Source organism: Haemorhous mexicanus, chromosome 1 (genome assembly GCF_027477595.1).
Source record: "Haemorhous mexicanus isolate bHaeMex1 chromosome 1, bHaeMex1.pri, whole genome shotgun sequence".
NCBI classification, from domain to species: Eukaryota; Metazoa; Chordata; class Aves; order Passeriformes; family Fringillidae; genus Haemorhous; species Haemorhous mexicanus.
Window position 1 is genome coordinate 68,365,482 of NC_082341.1, and position 16,524 is coordinate 68,382,005.

Sequence of the window (16,524 nt, forward strand, 5' to 3'; positions counted from 1 at the left end):
CACAGAGTTGGACTGCAGCTCTGTACATATTCCTAATTTCCGTCCGTCTGAAAGCCATAGAGATATCCTGCAATGCTTTTCCCTGACCCTGAAATATCTAGAGCACTTCGTGATGTCATCAGTGGGCTCAATTTCTTATCTCTCTGCTCGTAGAAGGAGTGGAGAAACTCCTGGGTGTGGACAAGTGTGAGGGCAGAATTTTGGCAATCCCTGGCTGGCCACTGCCCCTTGGGGTGCTGTCACCATTCCATGCCATGCAGAGCAGCCTGTAATAAACCCTTTGGGTATGAAGGCAGAAGAAAGGGAATATAGGACTTTCTTCCACAACTTACTGCCCTGTAAAAGGATTTTAAAGAATCTTTGGGGAAAAATTTAGGCCTCAGCTGTCCACACGTGGATCTCACTGTCCTCAGAGAAGGCCAAGCGAGTGCATACATTAGCAGACAAAATATGGCTTTTGATCTTTAAGAGAAAGTAATATAAAATATGTAATTACACTACTGTGTAATAGGATATTTTTTAATACTTTGTTAAAAATACTCCCCGAACTGAAATACAAAACAACGTTACATCCCAGCCCTTGGTCTTTCAGTGGCCTATCTTCACCAATGCATATCTCACCTTTGATGCTGTTTGTAAATGTGTTTTTATGATTTGAAATTCAGTAAAATATTTGTACTTAATGAAATAAAAAGCCCAAGCATCTTCCTGTCCTCATAGCTGTCCATGTTTGAGAATGGCATCATATTTGGAAGAGAAATATACATACTTGTCCTGGCTATCTGCAGGGCTTTTCTGCTACCACACAAAACCCGACTGTGATGGCTCAGCACTCATTCCATAAGCCTGCAAGCACAGAGACTTTCAGCACGTGCTTGCATTCGTGAGCCTGCAGGTTTCCCAGCACCTCTTGTAGCTATTCCCTGAAAGAGTGTGATGGAATAAAAACCTCTGCTGACACAGACCTCTCAGGGGTGTGCAAGACTGACAGCTTGGAGGTGGCTCCCCAGGGTCTATTGACACCTTGAAACTGCTGCAGTTGCATCAAGGTGTGAGTGGGTGGTAATGAAAGGCAATGAACCTCAACCAGAGGCATCTTGGCTTTCATTTTACCTGCCTGAAATTCTCGGTGTGTTGGTCTGACTTAAATGAAACCTGAAGCAGCTTCTGCCTGGAAAGGTTCCCACAAACAGAAAAACATACAGGGGTCAGCAAGTGGCAGTGAGCAGAGTCTGCCTAAGACAAGTTCTTAGGATGAACAGCAAACTCTCCTATTTCTTCATCAGGGAAATAGCACAATGTGATTTTTGAGGAAGAGACTAACATAAAGCCTTTTCAGGTCTCTATCGCTCTGTCAAATTGCAAATAAAAGGGAGATAAGCTGTGGGATCCACTTCATCAAGGTAACAGTCTTAGGTGAATAGGATCATTATGTCATCTCAGAACAAGCATTTGCATGTTTCCATTGAAATGAGGTGTGGTCTTGTTCCCTGCCCTCCAGTCTGTGGGTTACACAAGAGACCTTTCTCCTGAAAGGTTTCCTTAAGTCTTCCCAGTTGTAAAACTGGATTTGTTCCCCATTTTGTAGTGGAGCACCTCTATTTTTCAGCTGAAGTGTTTAGTATGTATTCACCTTTAGGCAGAAACTGAGGCTAGAACCTTTCCATCTGGTCCTTTAGCTGAGATTTTATGAAATCGTGAACAATGAAGGGAAGGGTAACAACAGAAATATACATGCAGCCCTTACCATGAAAAGAACTTGTATTTTATCAATAACAAATATTTATTTTTTGCAGTATTTCTATTTTGCTGATTCTCAAAGTCTAATATACTGAATATTTTTTTGCTATTAAGCTTCACAGATTACAGCTGAAGTCATAATAATCTATGAAAAGCCATCTATCTCAATGAGTTTTGATTGGACTTTTATTGTTTAGTTGATTGTATCTGATGCTGTTTATTCCATTCAGATCCACAAGTAAAAAACATTTATTATTATTTTTGGTGACACTAATTTGTGTGCAAAATGACTTTTTTGGTCCCCTGCCCATCTCTTTAAAGAGTACTGATTTTTCTGAAAAAATAAGCAGCAGAGAAATAACAAACTAAAAAAAAAAAAAAAAAAAAACCAGGGCCCACAAACAAACAACTAAAATGACAAAAAGCACCCTGGAAATCAAAACTCTGGTTTTTCATGCCTTGTTAGACTATTAGAAAATACTTATTTGCAGCAAATTGCTACAGAGGTAGAAGTGAGGAGCAGAATGCTATAGCTAATAGAAAAGTATTGACATAGCTTCCTCTTTGTAGTGGGAGATATTCCTGCAGTGCTTTGGAGATGAGAGAAGCTGAAACCAAAGGACTCTCTACATAATGCTGTATTACAATGAACCTTTTCAATGTGTTAATACAGTAAAATCCCCGTTATCTGAATTCCATATTCTTCAATTACCGTAGCTTGTGATTCAGATAAATGGGAATCACCAAGATATAAACTTGCACTGTATATTACCTCACTGGATATTAATCTCTTTCTTACATTATTTATATAAACTGCAGCATGATTTGGCACATAAACACAGCAGGTTTAGTTTATTTTAGAATTCTGTGCAAATTATATCTTGCACCAAATAATGCATTCAAGTTACGTCTCAAGCTACAAATCTGAATTAATATTAACCAGGCTTTGTGTGTTCAAGTTTGTAAGCATATACTAGCAGATTCATCAGAAAGAAGGCTAGTCAGTACAGATGAAAAATAAGAAATTATTATTTGTGTTGCAGCACACAAAGAAGTGAAGATAGGATCTACTTTCATTCTTTTCCAGCTGCTGGAAGATTTTAGATAGTGTTTTGGATTGCTTCTTTCTCCTATTTATATTAGAGAATGGAGTAGAGAAAGTCTTGGGGCAACTGAAGCCCTATAGTAAATTGATTGAAGTAAAGGCAGGTAGATAATTTGGGAATTTTGTTCCTGGCACTACAACATGCTGAAGGTAGCTTTTCTGAACATCAGAAGTGCAGATAAAGTTTATTGTTTTGTGGGATGGCTTAGTTGGATGTAGTGCTGCTCTTTAAAGATTAGGCCAGCCTCATGAAACATGGGTGTACATTAACCACTTTGATCTACAGCTTTTCCCTGTCTTCATGGTCAGAATTTGGTTGCTGCTGAATGATTACTTTATTTTTAGGTTTAGCTTGTTCATGCAGCTGAAGTTTATCTAAGCTTGTGGTTTTTTTTCTGAAAGAAAACACGCACACTAGGAGTCCAGAATACCTCCTCCTCTTTTGCAGCTGTGCTATCTCCTTGCTGACTGTCAAGGATGGGAAGGGCCATAGGTATTGCCCCCTGTAGAATGGGTGAATCAGGTATGTTTGGTTTTGAGGTGGGAAAAAAGTGCCATCCAATCCTGGTACTCATTTTGATGCTCAAAGATGACATAAAAGCTGCACACCAGGGAGGAATGCCCACTGAGGAGGAAGAAAGCAGCCCTGCACTCCTCTGTGATTGGGACTGACTGTGTTGTTGCTGGGTGGAACAGCGTAATGCTGCTGCTGCTCCTGCTTCAGCACTGTGATGTTTCTGTTCCAGATTGTGCTGACTCACATTCAAGAAAATATGATACACAGACATAATGCACTGTAACTCTTTTCCTTCCCCCCCATAACCTCGGTAAGTGTTTGGTTTCTTTTTCCTCTCTTTGGCTGGCGTGGTGCTAATATAGCTTTACTGTTAGAATTAATAGGAGGGGGAAAGGCAACCTTGTAAACAAACTGGTAGCAGACAGATTAATTTTGGAGAGGGCATTTAAATGCAACCTGCTGTTTGCGGTAAGTCCACCTCCCTTTGAAGCTGGTCAATCCCGATAACTCGCCCATCTCTACAAACGACACTTGTTAGAGCTGTGTTCTTAAATGGGAGAAGTGCTTACAATGGCCATTTACAACTGTATTCTGTTTAATTAGTCAGCACAGCCGGTGCTGCAGGGATAGATCACTTGCCTTTAAAGATTTGAGAATGTTAATAGTACAGTATATCATTTTAATTATTATTGGATTAATGTTGTGTCTCGAAGAACATCTAATGCAAATCACAAGAAATGGCCTGAAGTGACCCAAGGGTTGTGCTTTATTAGAAAAGTAATAGGTCCATTGCTTAAATATAAAAAGAGGTTCTTGCTTCAAATGTCACTCTGCACTGGGCCTCTGTGTGTGTGTATGTGAAAATGAAATCCTTTTACTTCCACTTTGTCCACAGAAAGTTTCTGTAGCTAATGCGTTAAATGGCTGAGAGAGCAGCTGTAATATCAAGAGATGAAGAGGAGATCCAAAACAGCAGTGATGATGAAGACAGGTTTCTGACTCAAGCTGCTGTAACAGCATCCTCTGGTTGCTCTGCCAGCCCTTCACCAGACAGCCTTGATGAAGACAAGGGAAGCTCAGCAGTGCCAGAAAGACTGTCTGTCCTCTCCAGCAGGGCAGTGGCCCAGCTAAAAGCCCTGACTGGGCCAGAGATGGTTCATGGTGGCCAGGCGCAGAGGACAGCCCCTGGGCTGGCTGAGCATCCTCTGGTAGCTGTAGATGCATCCTTAGGTGCCTCCTCATGTCCTGCAGCAGTTGATAACCTGCTGCCTGTAGACCTTGCCTCCCTGCATGCCAAAAGCCCCTGCTGTGATGGCAAACTGAATTCAGAGGTGCTGCAGGTCCTGAGGGTGCCCGGTGAGCTCGGTGAGGCCCTGCAGGGAGGGACTGACACACAGCAGGCAGGGACTGACACACAGCAGGCAGGGACTGACACACAGCAGGCAGGGACTGACACACAGCAGGCTGGGAGCGGCACTGAGAGCAGCATGGCCTCTTGCAGTTTGGGCCATGTGATTTGGATGAAGACCACAACAGTAATGGAGACCTTAGAAAACAAGAAGAAGGAGGAAAAGGAGAAGTACCGGCTCCAGCTAGCAATGTACCGACGGCTCCTGCTGCTGCGCTCCATCAGGAGTTTGCATAGGCAGCTGGAGCAGCAGCAGGCCAGGCTGCAGGAATGCTATGGCACGGTGATAAACACAAAGAAAGAAGTGTTGAAACACATTTGCCCAACCTCACCCTCACCTTCTCCGTAATCATGTTGCTGCCTGCAGAAATGAGCTTTGCAATGCCACCCGAGCCGCCTTGCATGCCATAGGGGTGGTGTCCTCGTGTGTGCTGAGTGGAGAGGAAACAGCAGCAGGAGCAGATCAGGAAGAGAGGAGAGAAGGTACAGCGTTGGCCCCTGAATTTATCTGGAGGGAAAGAGAGCAAGGGTGAACCTGCGCAAGAAGCTGGCTCCTGATGCTCATTCAAAGCCTCAAGGTGAAAAAGGATTTTTTTGGCAGATAGGTTTGTAAAAAGAAAAAAATCACCGCAAACTAGTCTGTCACCTGACCCATAAAAGTGACTGGATGCAAGGCTGCTGCCAGCTGAATATGTGATATGGCACATCTTCCTTCTACTTTCAGAGCCAACAAAATTGGAACAGAATTAGGGTTTTTTTGTCTGCAAGAATACCTGAATTTGAAAAGCCGGGATATTTGAAACACTAAGGCTCAGGCTTGATTATATCTACCTAGCTGCCTGTTTTTCACAAAACTGCTAAGGACACTGTATGTTTGCAACCTCTACTTTCCTTTAAAATTTATTCAGATTGATCAGAAATTTTTATGGGAAGGTAGGGCAGCCAAACACACACAGGGAAAGAGTGCAAATGCCGAAGCCTGATTTTCTCAGGAAAGTAATGTAAAAACAAGGGCCTTGTAGTCTGACGTTGCACTGGAAACCCAGGCTGGCAGTGCCAGGGGAATGTTCAAGGTCTGCACAATTATTAATCTGCTGCTAATTCCCAGTGGCACTAGCATCTGCAAATCAAGCATATTTTGTGCCTTACTGCTGTCATTTAATGGAAGTTGGTGACAATTAGCACTTTTTATCCAGGTGTATTAGACATGTGGAAGACCCTGGAGCACTGTTTCTCCAATTGCAAGGTTAGGATGCCTGCAGGGAATTTGATGTCGGTATGCAACAAACACACAGGGAAAATGAAAACAAAAAGATGCAACTTTCTTGTATGCATTTAAAAGGCAATGTGAGTCACTATTATTGAACAGCGAATTGAATAGTTGAATGTGCTGTTTTAGGATTGGAAGTAAAATATTATTCAAGAAGAAAAGCTACAGAAAAATTTCCTACTCCAGGATTTCAAGGGATGTGGAAAAATCACCTTTTTTTTCAGATATTTATTTCTGATCATGCCAGCTCTCCTTTCCCCCTATTGTTTTTCTTTTTTTTTTTTTTAAATATAATTGATTATCTAGATAAACAAACAAACAAGTTTGGATGTGGGGTTTTTTCTCCATAAAAAGGCTGGTCTGCTTTTAATCATCCTTTATGAAAATAATGTGCTATATAGAGGAAAAATATTATTCTCACATTGTTTTGGTACATATACAGGGAGAGGCATGTGCCTGTTGGTGTATGCATGTGCACACACCTCCCTGTGTTCAAGAAGTTATGAAAGGCTGATGCTTCTTTTCCTGTAGCAGAAGCAGGAATAATCTCTCAAAATAATCTCTGCTGTCTACGAGGAGTTTGTTTGATTAGATTCACATGCACACATCTGTGAGCAAGGTATTGAAGTAATTCAACAAATGAAGTGCAGCACAACATTGTCATTATTCTGTCTTTGTATTTCTGTGCACCCAAAAATTATGGAAGCCCCCTGGGTATGCACAACCTTAGATTGGTTCATTCATTTCCTTGGGCCCTTGTGTAGCCTCTCAGGCAATACAAACCAGTAACTTTGAATGCAGAATTACCATAGAAACATCCTTGGCATCAAGGAGATATTTGAAGGAGCATCCTCTACTGCCTCGTTTGGGGAATTCAGGTTGCCAGAGGCCTTTAGTGGGCTACAGAAGAGAGCTGGTGGTCACATGTAACTGGGAAACATTACTTCTGAGCTCTGATCCCATCTCGCTCTCTGCTCAGCCTAGGGAAAGCTGTTCTCTCTCAGCAATGCAGGTTTCCTAAAGAATGCTTAAATACTAAATACTTGCCTCAAAGGTAACCTGTTCTTTCTTCATGTGCCTCCCAAGAAGGATTCAAGGGGTTGATCATGACCAAGAATGCTACATAAAGATTTTTAAATTTCTCTCTCCCCATACTTCTTGAAATAGAAAAGCCTTTTTGTCATTTTTAAGAGTAAGAGTTATGTGAACCAAGCACAAGCAAATCACTATGATGTCACCTCCTTTGGGGAGAGATGTAGTAGAGAAGGGTCACATCTCAAAAATATTGCTGTATTTTGAAATCAAATGTAAAATTTTTCCCTTTAGGAAGAGAGTCAAAATGAATATTGTTGTTAGCATTAGCCAACTTTTCTTTTAAACTGAAAAATAATTATCTTTAAAGTGTTTTCAGGTTGACTAATACTATCATATAACTTTCCACTGAGATATAATAGATCCATGAAAATATCAGCCCACCCCACCAAAATACAAAAACCCGCTGCTAAAGCAAAGTAACTGTTTTTGCCTCAGTAGCTGCTGAAGTAGGGCACTGTTCTGCTTTGCTGCAAGAGTGCCCTACATTACTGCATAGAGCTACCTATGGTGTCATATTTGCATTAAGGAGCGACTAGAATAAGATTAAGAAATACATGTCACATAACAACTAGTGCAGAAATAGCTAGTCTGTCAATCTGCCCAACTATAAATTCTTTGTGGCAGAACAGTGATGATCTTTGTTTTGTACAACATCTCATAACATTTCTTGATCCTAACTGGGATCAGTAGATGCTTCTGCTTTATGAATATTAAATACAGAAAGATTTGTGCATGAGCAATGCTGTCTGATAGCTGACAGGAAAATGAAGCCAAGAGTTATTCTGTGTGTGCACACTCTTTCCATGTATTACTTCTATGGATACAAGCAAAATAAATATTAACTGAGGAAATAACTTCAGTCTTTGCAAGAATTTGCTTTTCAGCCACTGCTTCTAGTGTGGTTGCTAATAAGTGGAGTTGGACAAAACAGTTAAAGGCAATATATTTTTTAAAATTAGTTTATTTTAGAAGCTTGGGAAATGGGGTGAGCAGCTATAGGTTTTTTTCCTTGTATGTTTTAGTGTATTTTGGGAGTTGAAGGTCAGTGAGAAAGTTCCAGAATGCCATGGGTAACTCTCAGAGGTGTTTTCGGGCATATCAAACTGAGCAACAGTCTCAGGTTGAATAAAAGTGTTTCCTCTCATATAGTTTGACCTCTACCTGTTCTTAAGAGCTTTGGTGATCTGGGTGAGGTCCAATGAAATTTCTTGAAATTTGTATTTTTATCTTAACTCTCGGCCCTCACAGGAACTGGGGTTTTGATGACAAAATGAGCAGTTTCAGCAGGGCCTTTCTCCCCATTATCTTTACTGACTTCCAGAGCCTGCCAAACTAATGATCTGTGCGAAAAATATTCCATGCTCCCCAACAACTTGTGTACTTTTACAGCAAAGGTTGAAGGTAAGTTATGCTGCCTGAGCTGTAAGGTCCTGCTGCTCACCTGTATCTGAAATGGCAGAAAATAATCATGGTTTACTGTAAAAGAAAAGAATATTTAAAAGGTGTCAGCCCTCTTGTAATAGTTGCTAACACTAAAATAGTTGTAACTTCTGCCAACCTAAAAGCAGAAATATTCAAGAACAGAATCGAGTGACACTTGATTGACAAAATGCATTACTGAGATGTTCTTTTACACAAGTCCTTCTCTTCTGCATCCCCAGCATTTCAGTCAGCTAAACTGCTGCCCTGGAGACTAGTCAGAACTGTGTTTTTGCCATTTCTGTTGTTGATGGCCATGAGCCAGGCGAGATAAACAGCCCACCTTAACACAGTCGCTTATTACCTTTTGTAGCTCTGCAAAGGATTTGCTCAGTTCCTCCTTCCTGAGATTTTCCTCCTTGTCAATTACATTTTTTAATTAGGACAGTGACAATTTTATGGATTTATAGTAAATTAGTGATGTTGTGGTAAACCTACGAGCCATGTACTGCAGATCACCCTGCATTGTTCTTGGAACTGTGAAAATGATGGACTCGGGTCATGACGTAAGCATACAAAACATAGATTCAAAGATGAGGTTGTTTAGATCTTTCCTGGATGATGAATAGACTTAGAGACACCCTTCAGAATCCTTGTTACAGTTTATTTCTTCAAATGTTATGAATCTAGAACATAAATGCATTGGAGAGGCCCTTTTGCTTGTGACTGTTGAAAGCAGTGCAGTAATGCAAAGATGGGTTTGGGATGTGCTTGAGTGGGACTGGACTCCAAACGCACTCAGCAAGGAGTAAGAGTTCCTCAGTTTTAAAACTCAGGGATTCAGAGCATGATAGGCAAAACCTGGATGGTGGATAGAGGAGGGGACCTACAGGAGAGGTTTCAGGGTTTGATTTTTAATTCAGCATGCAGAATCTCACACTGGGCAGTTTCTTTTCTCAGTTAAGGATAACCTTTTACTTCTTCTTACTCCTGAAAAAGCTCTTTTGGATCATTAGGCTAGATACATGCTAATGGATGTTTGTGCAATGTGCAAATTGATACCCATCTCTGAATTGGAGTGAAAAGAGATATTACTGCCAAAATTTATATATACAGCTTAGTCCCCTAAACCTGGCTGCCACCTAAATTGTAATATATTGAAGTTGAGTGTCCTGCTGATTTTCAATGTCATTTTAATCCGTGCCAGGACTTTGAAGTATGCCTTGTTCATGTTCCTTCTTAATTTTGATGCATTTCTACCTCTTGGTATCTTCTAACAGCTACAAATGTCTTGTATGGCACTAATCTTTGTCCCCCTGGCTTTTCTATATTTGGAGGCCTTCCCATAAGCCCTTTGTGCTATTAAAGAAAAGGGAGCTAGTTGGTTTTGGTTTTTATTTAAATTTAATTTAATGAAAACTTGAAGTAGGGGAGAGGGTTCTGTGAAAACATTTTTAGAGGTTTTACTTAAAAGTCTTGAAAATAACTGAGGTTCTTACAGCTGCAAAAAAGTTTCCCTAATTGTATTGATCATCTTGTCACACAGTTTTAGACAAGTCTACAAAACAAATGAAAAAGTTGCCTCCATCTTTAGCAAACGAAGTCTCTAAGTCCACAGCCCAAAGTGACTTCTGTGTGCATGAGAAGCAAGAAATTCTTGAGAATCTCAATAAAAGTTACATTTTCCCTTTGATGAGTGGGGGTTGGAAAGGAAAGGGAATGTGTGACCATTCATCACAGCACCGGGCTCGTTAGTACCCAGGAACTTTCTACTCTAAATGACAAAGAGTTTCACTGTCACCAAAGAGAAATTGCTGCTGACCTTAGACCTCTTTTTGGAAAGTAAAATAATGGAGCACAGGAGCAGAGTTTGATATTTGACCGAATTCTACACAATTATCATGCATGTGTATATAATAAAATTAATTCTGTGTCTCTGCATTGTAGCCTCAGGCAAGCAGCGTACAATCAGTTTTGTATGTATAATAGATCACAGAGTTGTTCATGAATAATACAAATGCATTGAGCAGATACTAGTGAGTGAGGATGTTTGTCTTTGCATGGAATCGAAGTGAACATGTAATATTGTGATAATATATATTTGATGAATTCAGGTCTGACTTGCCTTTGCCATAGCCGGCTAATTCCCCGACAAGGGTTGCCACAATAATTGAGTTTCCAATAACATTATGATTATTTCCACATGATAATTTAATTGTAGGTATTTTTTAATATTGTAATAATGTAGATTTGTGATTATTATGCATTTGCATGCAGATTTTCATGGTGTCTTGGAGCACATCCCTACATTTATAACTTAATTTCCTCTATTATTGCATATATATTTTGGGATGAACTCATTAATGCAAACTAAAAAAAAAGTAGGTCTTTTTGGTCATTTTGCCTTTATTATAAATGGTTGAAAGCTTTGCTAATTTTTTTAGACCAGCCTAAACAAGTGAATAAACAAAAGACAACTGTAATTCATGGATGGATTAATTTAAAATAATAATGTAATTACAAATCATGGCAGATTTGTCTGGGATAACCGGGATGTAGATTGGTACAAATTTTGCTTTACTGAAACAAAGCTTGTTTAAATGAATCACCAAGTTTAGTAGAGGCTGTTTTCCATTCTTCCAATTCCCCAATATAACATGATGGCAAAGTAACTCTGGCTCAGAATTTGTGGATGCCTGTGCAAATGGATATAACAACATAGAACCTGGAAGTTCTGTACCTACCTGGATATTATTTTGGCAAGTAAAATGTCCAGTAAAAATAGAATTCCAAGTACAGAGTCATAACACCAGCAGGGGTTTCAATCAGTTAATTTGTCCACTCTGGGAAGAGACTGGTTGCTTGTGTTATAACAACCTTCAAACTGTGTTAGAAAACCTGGCCTGAAACTTAGTGGGACAAAAGGAGGTAGAAATAAACTTTGTTCCCATTATTGGAGCAGACATTTGTGCAACCCTGTGAGCATTCTGCTTCAAATAGGAGAGCTCTCTTCCAGGACTATCAGAAATTCAAAGGAAGTGAGGAGGAAATGTCTTTAGCTAAATACATCTGTTTCAAAAAGAAACTTCCCAGAGAAAATGACCTGGGCTTTTGGTGTAGTTGGAGGACTGTCCTCTTCTTATCTGTAAAATCTCAGCTCTACAAATTGAACTGGGGTCACAGCAGGGTTCTTGGTCTCTTTCAGGTTATGCATAGCTGACATGTTTGTTTTCCATTGCTTGCATAGTAGGAACATGCAGCAGGAACTAGGAGAACAGGCCTGGTCCAAAACTTCAGAAATGAAAGTTTAAAACTAGGTGCTGGAAGATGTAATTTACTGCTCTCCCTTCACATTGCTTTTAGTGCACATCAATGCTAGTTTCCAGTGTGGCTTGGTGCCTGCTTTCTCCTTTCAAACTCCTCTAAATTATTCTTTTAAATTAACCACAGACAAGACACAATGAGATTAAGTCCCTCTCTTTCATCTTTCCTTGCTCTGTGGCCCCAAGTGTTGAACAGAAAAGCTGATGCTGGATTTAGGGAATGAAGAGAACAGTCATGATTCTGCAGTACAAGAAGATCTCTCTGGGTTTTGCAGCAGAATAACTACTAGTGTAGATAAATTGGATTCTATCCTGAAACCCAGGAAGCCTTTTTTAAACTCCATATCTAGCTGAGAAGTACCTGGCTGGTAACCGGCTTCTCTTGAAGCTGTAAAAGTATCAAAACATGGACGTAGTCCCATTGACAGAAATTTAGAAATCTGTACCCATGCTTTGGTGACATCAAGACATAGTTCAAAATGGGATCTGGAAGATCAGTTTATCTGTTATTTTGTTTTATAATGGCCTACCAGCATAAAATTAAGGGTGTCTTTTACCCTGTGGCATTAGATCTAAAAATGATCTCAGGTGTTATTTGTCCTACATGAAGTACCCTGGACTATGAACATATCATTCTCTCCATAAGTCTTAGATGCAATTTATAATTCTTGCCTATTGTGAAGAAATTCAGCATTGTGTCAGATAACAAATTATTTATGATTGGATGATTGTCTTCATTACTATCTGTTTCTGATGTTACTTACACAGATATGTTAGGTGGGTATACATAAAATTAGAAGAAAGCCTGTTGAAAAGCACTGATTTGTGTAATATTCATGAGTAATTATCTCTGATGAAAGAAATTAATACTAGAAATTTATAATGCAGAGTATGTAGCTGCCCTGGCCTCTCAACCCTTTCAGCAACACAGAGGTTAGGACCTGGAAGAGCTTGGGTCCATTTCTACCTTTACCTGATGGGTTTTGAACTGAAGTCATCAATTTGCTCAGAGATGTCAGAATTGCTCTAAAATTTTAAATTGGGAGAAGTGAAGTGGAGCCCCTCAGTCTTTCCTATCTGTGCTGCTTCTTACTATGTAAAAAAAATTGAATGATCTTTAAGGTCCTTTCCCACAGAAACCATTCTATGCTCCTGTGTCCCTTACTTTGCTCACAATGTGTGACCAGGAAACATTTAATTTCAGATCACTTGGAAGAAAGGCTTCTTTTTACACAAAATCATTTGCTGTTGCTGCTTTGTTCCTTCAATTGAATGGGAAAAAAACCCCAACAAAACACCTTCAGTTTTCTTGCAATTTTTTTCCATTTGTAGTTGTCTCTGAACCAGTGGGACTATGCCATTTCTGTGTGAGACAGGGATATTTTTTCTTGTGCACAGACCAACACTTCCCAGTTTATTCTTAAGAAAAGCATTCCTCAAAAATAAGGAGGTATTTATGTATTGCCCATCTTCTCTATTGCTTGAAAAATGCATGATTCATGGCCACTGGTTGTTCTTCTCATAGTGGGGAAGGTTTATTGGCCATAATCCTGGAAGTCTGGAAGTCCCCTGTGTGTCAAATGATCACTGATTGTATTGGAAAAGGATGGTTCAGTGACAGCAGGCAGCCCCTGGGCAGAAAGACGTGTCCCTTGTCCCTGAGCAATAACCTGTATGGATGATTGAGACTTGTTGATAGACCTCCATGGAAGTCTCACCTAGTAGTCAGGGCTTAGCAGTGTCTGGCTAGCGAAGGATCCCTCCGTACAGGATGCTTGAACTTGATTTGTTGCTCTCATCAAGGAGGGCATAAAGGTAGGCAAGAACTGAACATGCCTTGAGGCCCAGGCAGATGCAGTTTTACCACAGCCTCTGTCTTACTGGAGAGAGAGAAAGAAAGAAAAGGCTGCTAGAATTTACAAAATATAGTTATTGACTAATTTCTTCAACAGCAAGAGCAGTAAGAAATCAGGGAGGTCTCTCCTGAGAGATCACTGGTGTCACCTCCCATGTCCTCAGGGTGCCAAATGGTATAAAACACTCACTTTGAAAGTACCGCACCGTGATAAGCTTCAGCTCCCAAGGGATGCATTGTGTGTACATTTTGTTATATGTAATGACACACTGAAAGGGCAGTGAAGCTGTTAAGGGAGTGCTGCATGTCTAAAAAGGCCTTATTTTTCTTTTAACAAATAAAAGAAAGAAAGAGTCTTTCAAAAAAGCAGTTAAAATAATATCATTTAAATGCAGGAAGTGATAAAATACTAGAGACAATTCACCTTCAGATAAAGAAATTTAAAACATGAGATCTCCCCTGTTATGTACATGTTTCAAATTGGACCATTTTCCAGGTAAAGCGAGAAACCTCTGCAAAAACCTTTTAAAATAGTTGATATATGTACAAAATTTTAAAACTGACACAACCAGCATAATGGCAACAATTATTTAAAACAGTAGATTTGAAGAATAAAGAACAAATTGCAGTAATTTCACGTAGTCATTGTAGAAAATGTATAGAGGTTGTGAGTTTCAACAAGACCAAAGTTGGATGTGAGACTCTGGGAGTTTCTCAGCAAAGGTGATTTTGTAGAAAAACTGTTCAGTGCATATAAAAAATACCCCTAGAGGTGGCTACAATGCTAACAACAATATTTTGAAATGAAGCTGAAAAAGACTCATGTTCCCTTCAACATAATTCCATGTGGACACATTCAAGAATTCTGTATGGCCTCAGTGTGCCAGGCCCCATTTTCCAGCAGAAATACTTTTGCCTACAAAATATATGGAAATGTATGTGAATGTTTTCATGTATTTCCAAGGCAAAAGTAGTTGCCCTCCTTAAACCTGACACAAAATGAAATCTGACTGTAGGAAATCTCAGTCAGCAAAATGACAGAACAATTGGGCAAATGCATTCCTGATGAACTTTAAATGTGAAATTATAATTGGACAAATAATTCATTTGATATCATTCAGAAATAAACAAGGACTCGTAAAAAAATAGAAAAGCGAATTGGATGGAATTGGGCATTTTTATCTACTATTACTTCAGTACTAACCATCAATCACTGTCAGTTAATTATCATTAAGATTGCATAAAAAAAGGCTCCTGTGGGAGTTGGATAGGCTGGGAGTTTCATTCTTTCATTAAAAACAAGATAAATAATAAAAGCCTTGTTTTAATTTTTGGTTTTATTTGTTTTATTTTTATTTGCTTTGGTTTGTTTTTATTCATTTGGATCTTTTTGTAATCAAAGGAAATATGTGAAAAAGTGAATACTGAATAATTGGTCTGAGAGTTACCATATGGGTTGCAGAGGCAAGGAAATAGAACAAGAGATTCGAAATAAAAAATGTTATTTGTCAGGAAATGTTTAAAGATTTTAAATTTCTTTCTCTTTTCTTTCCTTACAAAATCAAATGAAATTGCTTTTCTAAGTAGGAAAACTTGCTAGATTTTTTTTTAATTCTTGCTTTTTAATTAAGTGCACAGTTTTTAAGTCCCCAGGGTTTATACACCCAGTTTTAAACATTCTTTTTAAAAAAAGACTCTGAAACCTAAAGTTATGTTGGCTCCAAAAATTGATTCTTTAGCAGAACACAAACCAGTGTGAAACCCCATAAAGGTACAACCCACGGAAGTTTTTGCAGCTTATGAAGTGCTCTGTGAGGCTCACGAGCACTTCAGGACAGAAGCAGGAATGCAGCTGTGGGCAGGAGCAGCTGCTGTTGTTTCCAGGGTGCATCCCTGCCCTGCTGGGTAGCCACTCACACTCTTAAAAGTGTCAAGGTTTATTGGCAGTGCTCAGCAGCATCACAAGCAGAGGCTGGTCCCTGAGCTCTGTGCAATTCCTGCCTGGGATAAAACTCCGGTTCTGTCAGCTGCTGCTTGCTCATCCTGAGGATCTCAAGGCTCTCCTAGCCAGGAACTCTCTGCAGAAGGAGGCTCTAGAGATTAAACTAAGCTAAACTGTGATTTTATTTATTTATGTAGATGTATAAAACTGTAATCTTTAGATAACATAATTATATCTTACTATATAACATTAGAGTTATTAATTATGTATTTGTTTAGAAAGGTCTTCTACATTTCTATAGCTATATAAATCAATACAAATTTATATAAATTTATATAACTAAACTAGCACCCATTTTCCACATCTTTGAGTAACTGCTTATATAGTAAAATATTTGTGTTATAGGAAGAATCTTTTGTTTGTTTGTTTGTTTGTTGGGATTTCAGTTTGGCTTTTTAAGTGAGGCTTCCTTGTTAACTTTTTTCCTCTCAAATGACAGAAGGGCCTTATGAGCAAAAAGAATTTAAGGTCTGGAGCCTTCAGGGCCAAAGGCCTCTCTGTTCAGCAAAAGAATAATAGAATAATTAAAAAGCCCAAACCCTTGGTCTTGGAATTAACCAGGTATTTGGCCAGTTACTCAAATAAACCTCAGAGCTGGAGATGTAAATGCAAATGTTCTCACACAGATGTCAAAGAGGAAAGAGGCCTGTAAATGACTCAACTTGAAACCAAAATGAAGTCTTTAGCACTACTGAGCAATGGCTTCTAATGAGGACAAATGACTGACTTAAACTAGAGCAGAGCTGTCCCATTTAGGGCTCTTCAGGCTGAATGCAGCCCATCAGGACAA

At 39.3% G+C, this 16,524-nt stretch overlaps 1 protein-coding gene across 1 annotated transcript; it reads left to right on the top strand.

Annotated features, from left to right (window-relative positions):
• The first annotated feature begins 4,278 nt into the window (after positions 1 to 4,278).
• On the top strand, positions 4,279 to 6,359 carry LOC132326736 (uncharacterized). Its single transcript, XM_059845388.1, has one exon. The coding sequence runs from the start codon at positions 4,283 to 4,285 to the stop codon at positions 5,117 to 5,119; it is 837 nt and encodes a 278-aa protein (XP_059701371.1). The 5' UTR covers positions 4,279 to 4,282; the 3' UTR covers positions 5,120 to 6,359.
• Positions 6,360 to 16,524: the final 10,165 nt, after the last annotated feature.

Excerpts from the sequence above, each read along its gene's own strand:
- LOC132326736 (XM_059845388.1), top strand. The coding sequence starts at position 4,283 with ATGGCTGAGAGAGCAGCTGTAATATCAAGAGATGAAGAGGAGATCCAA.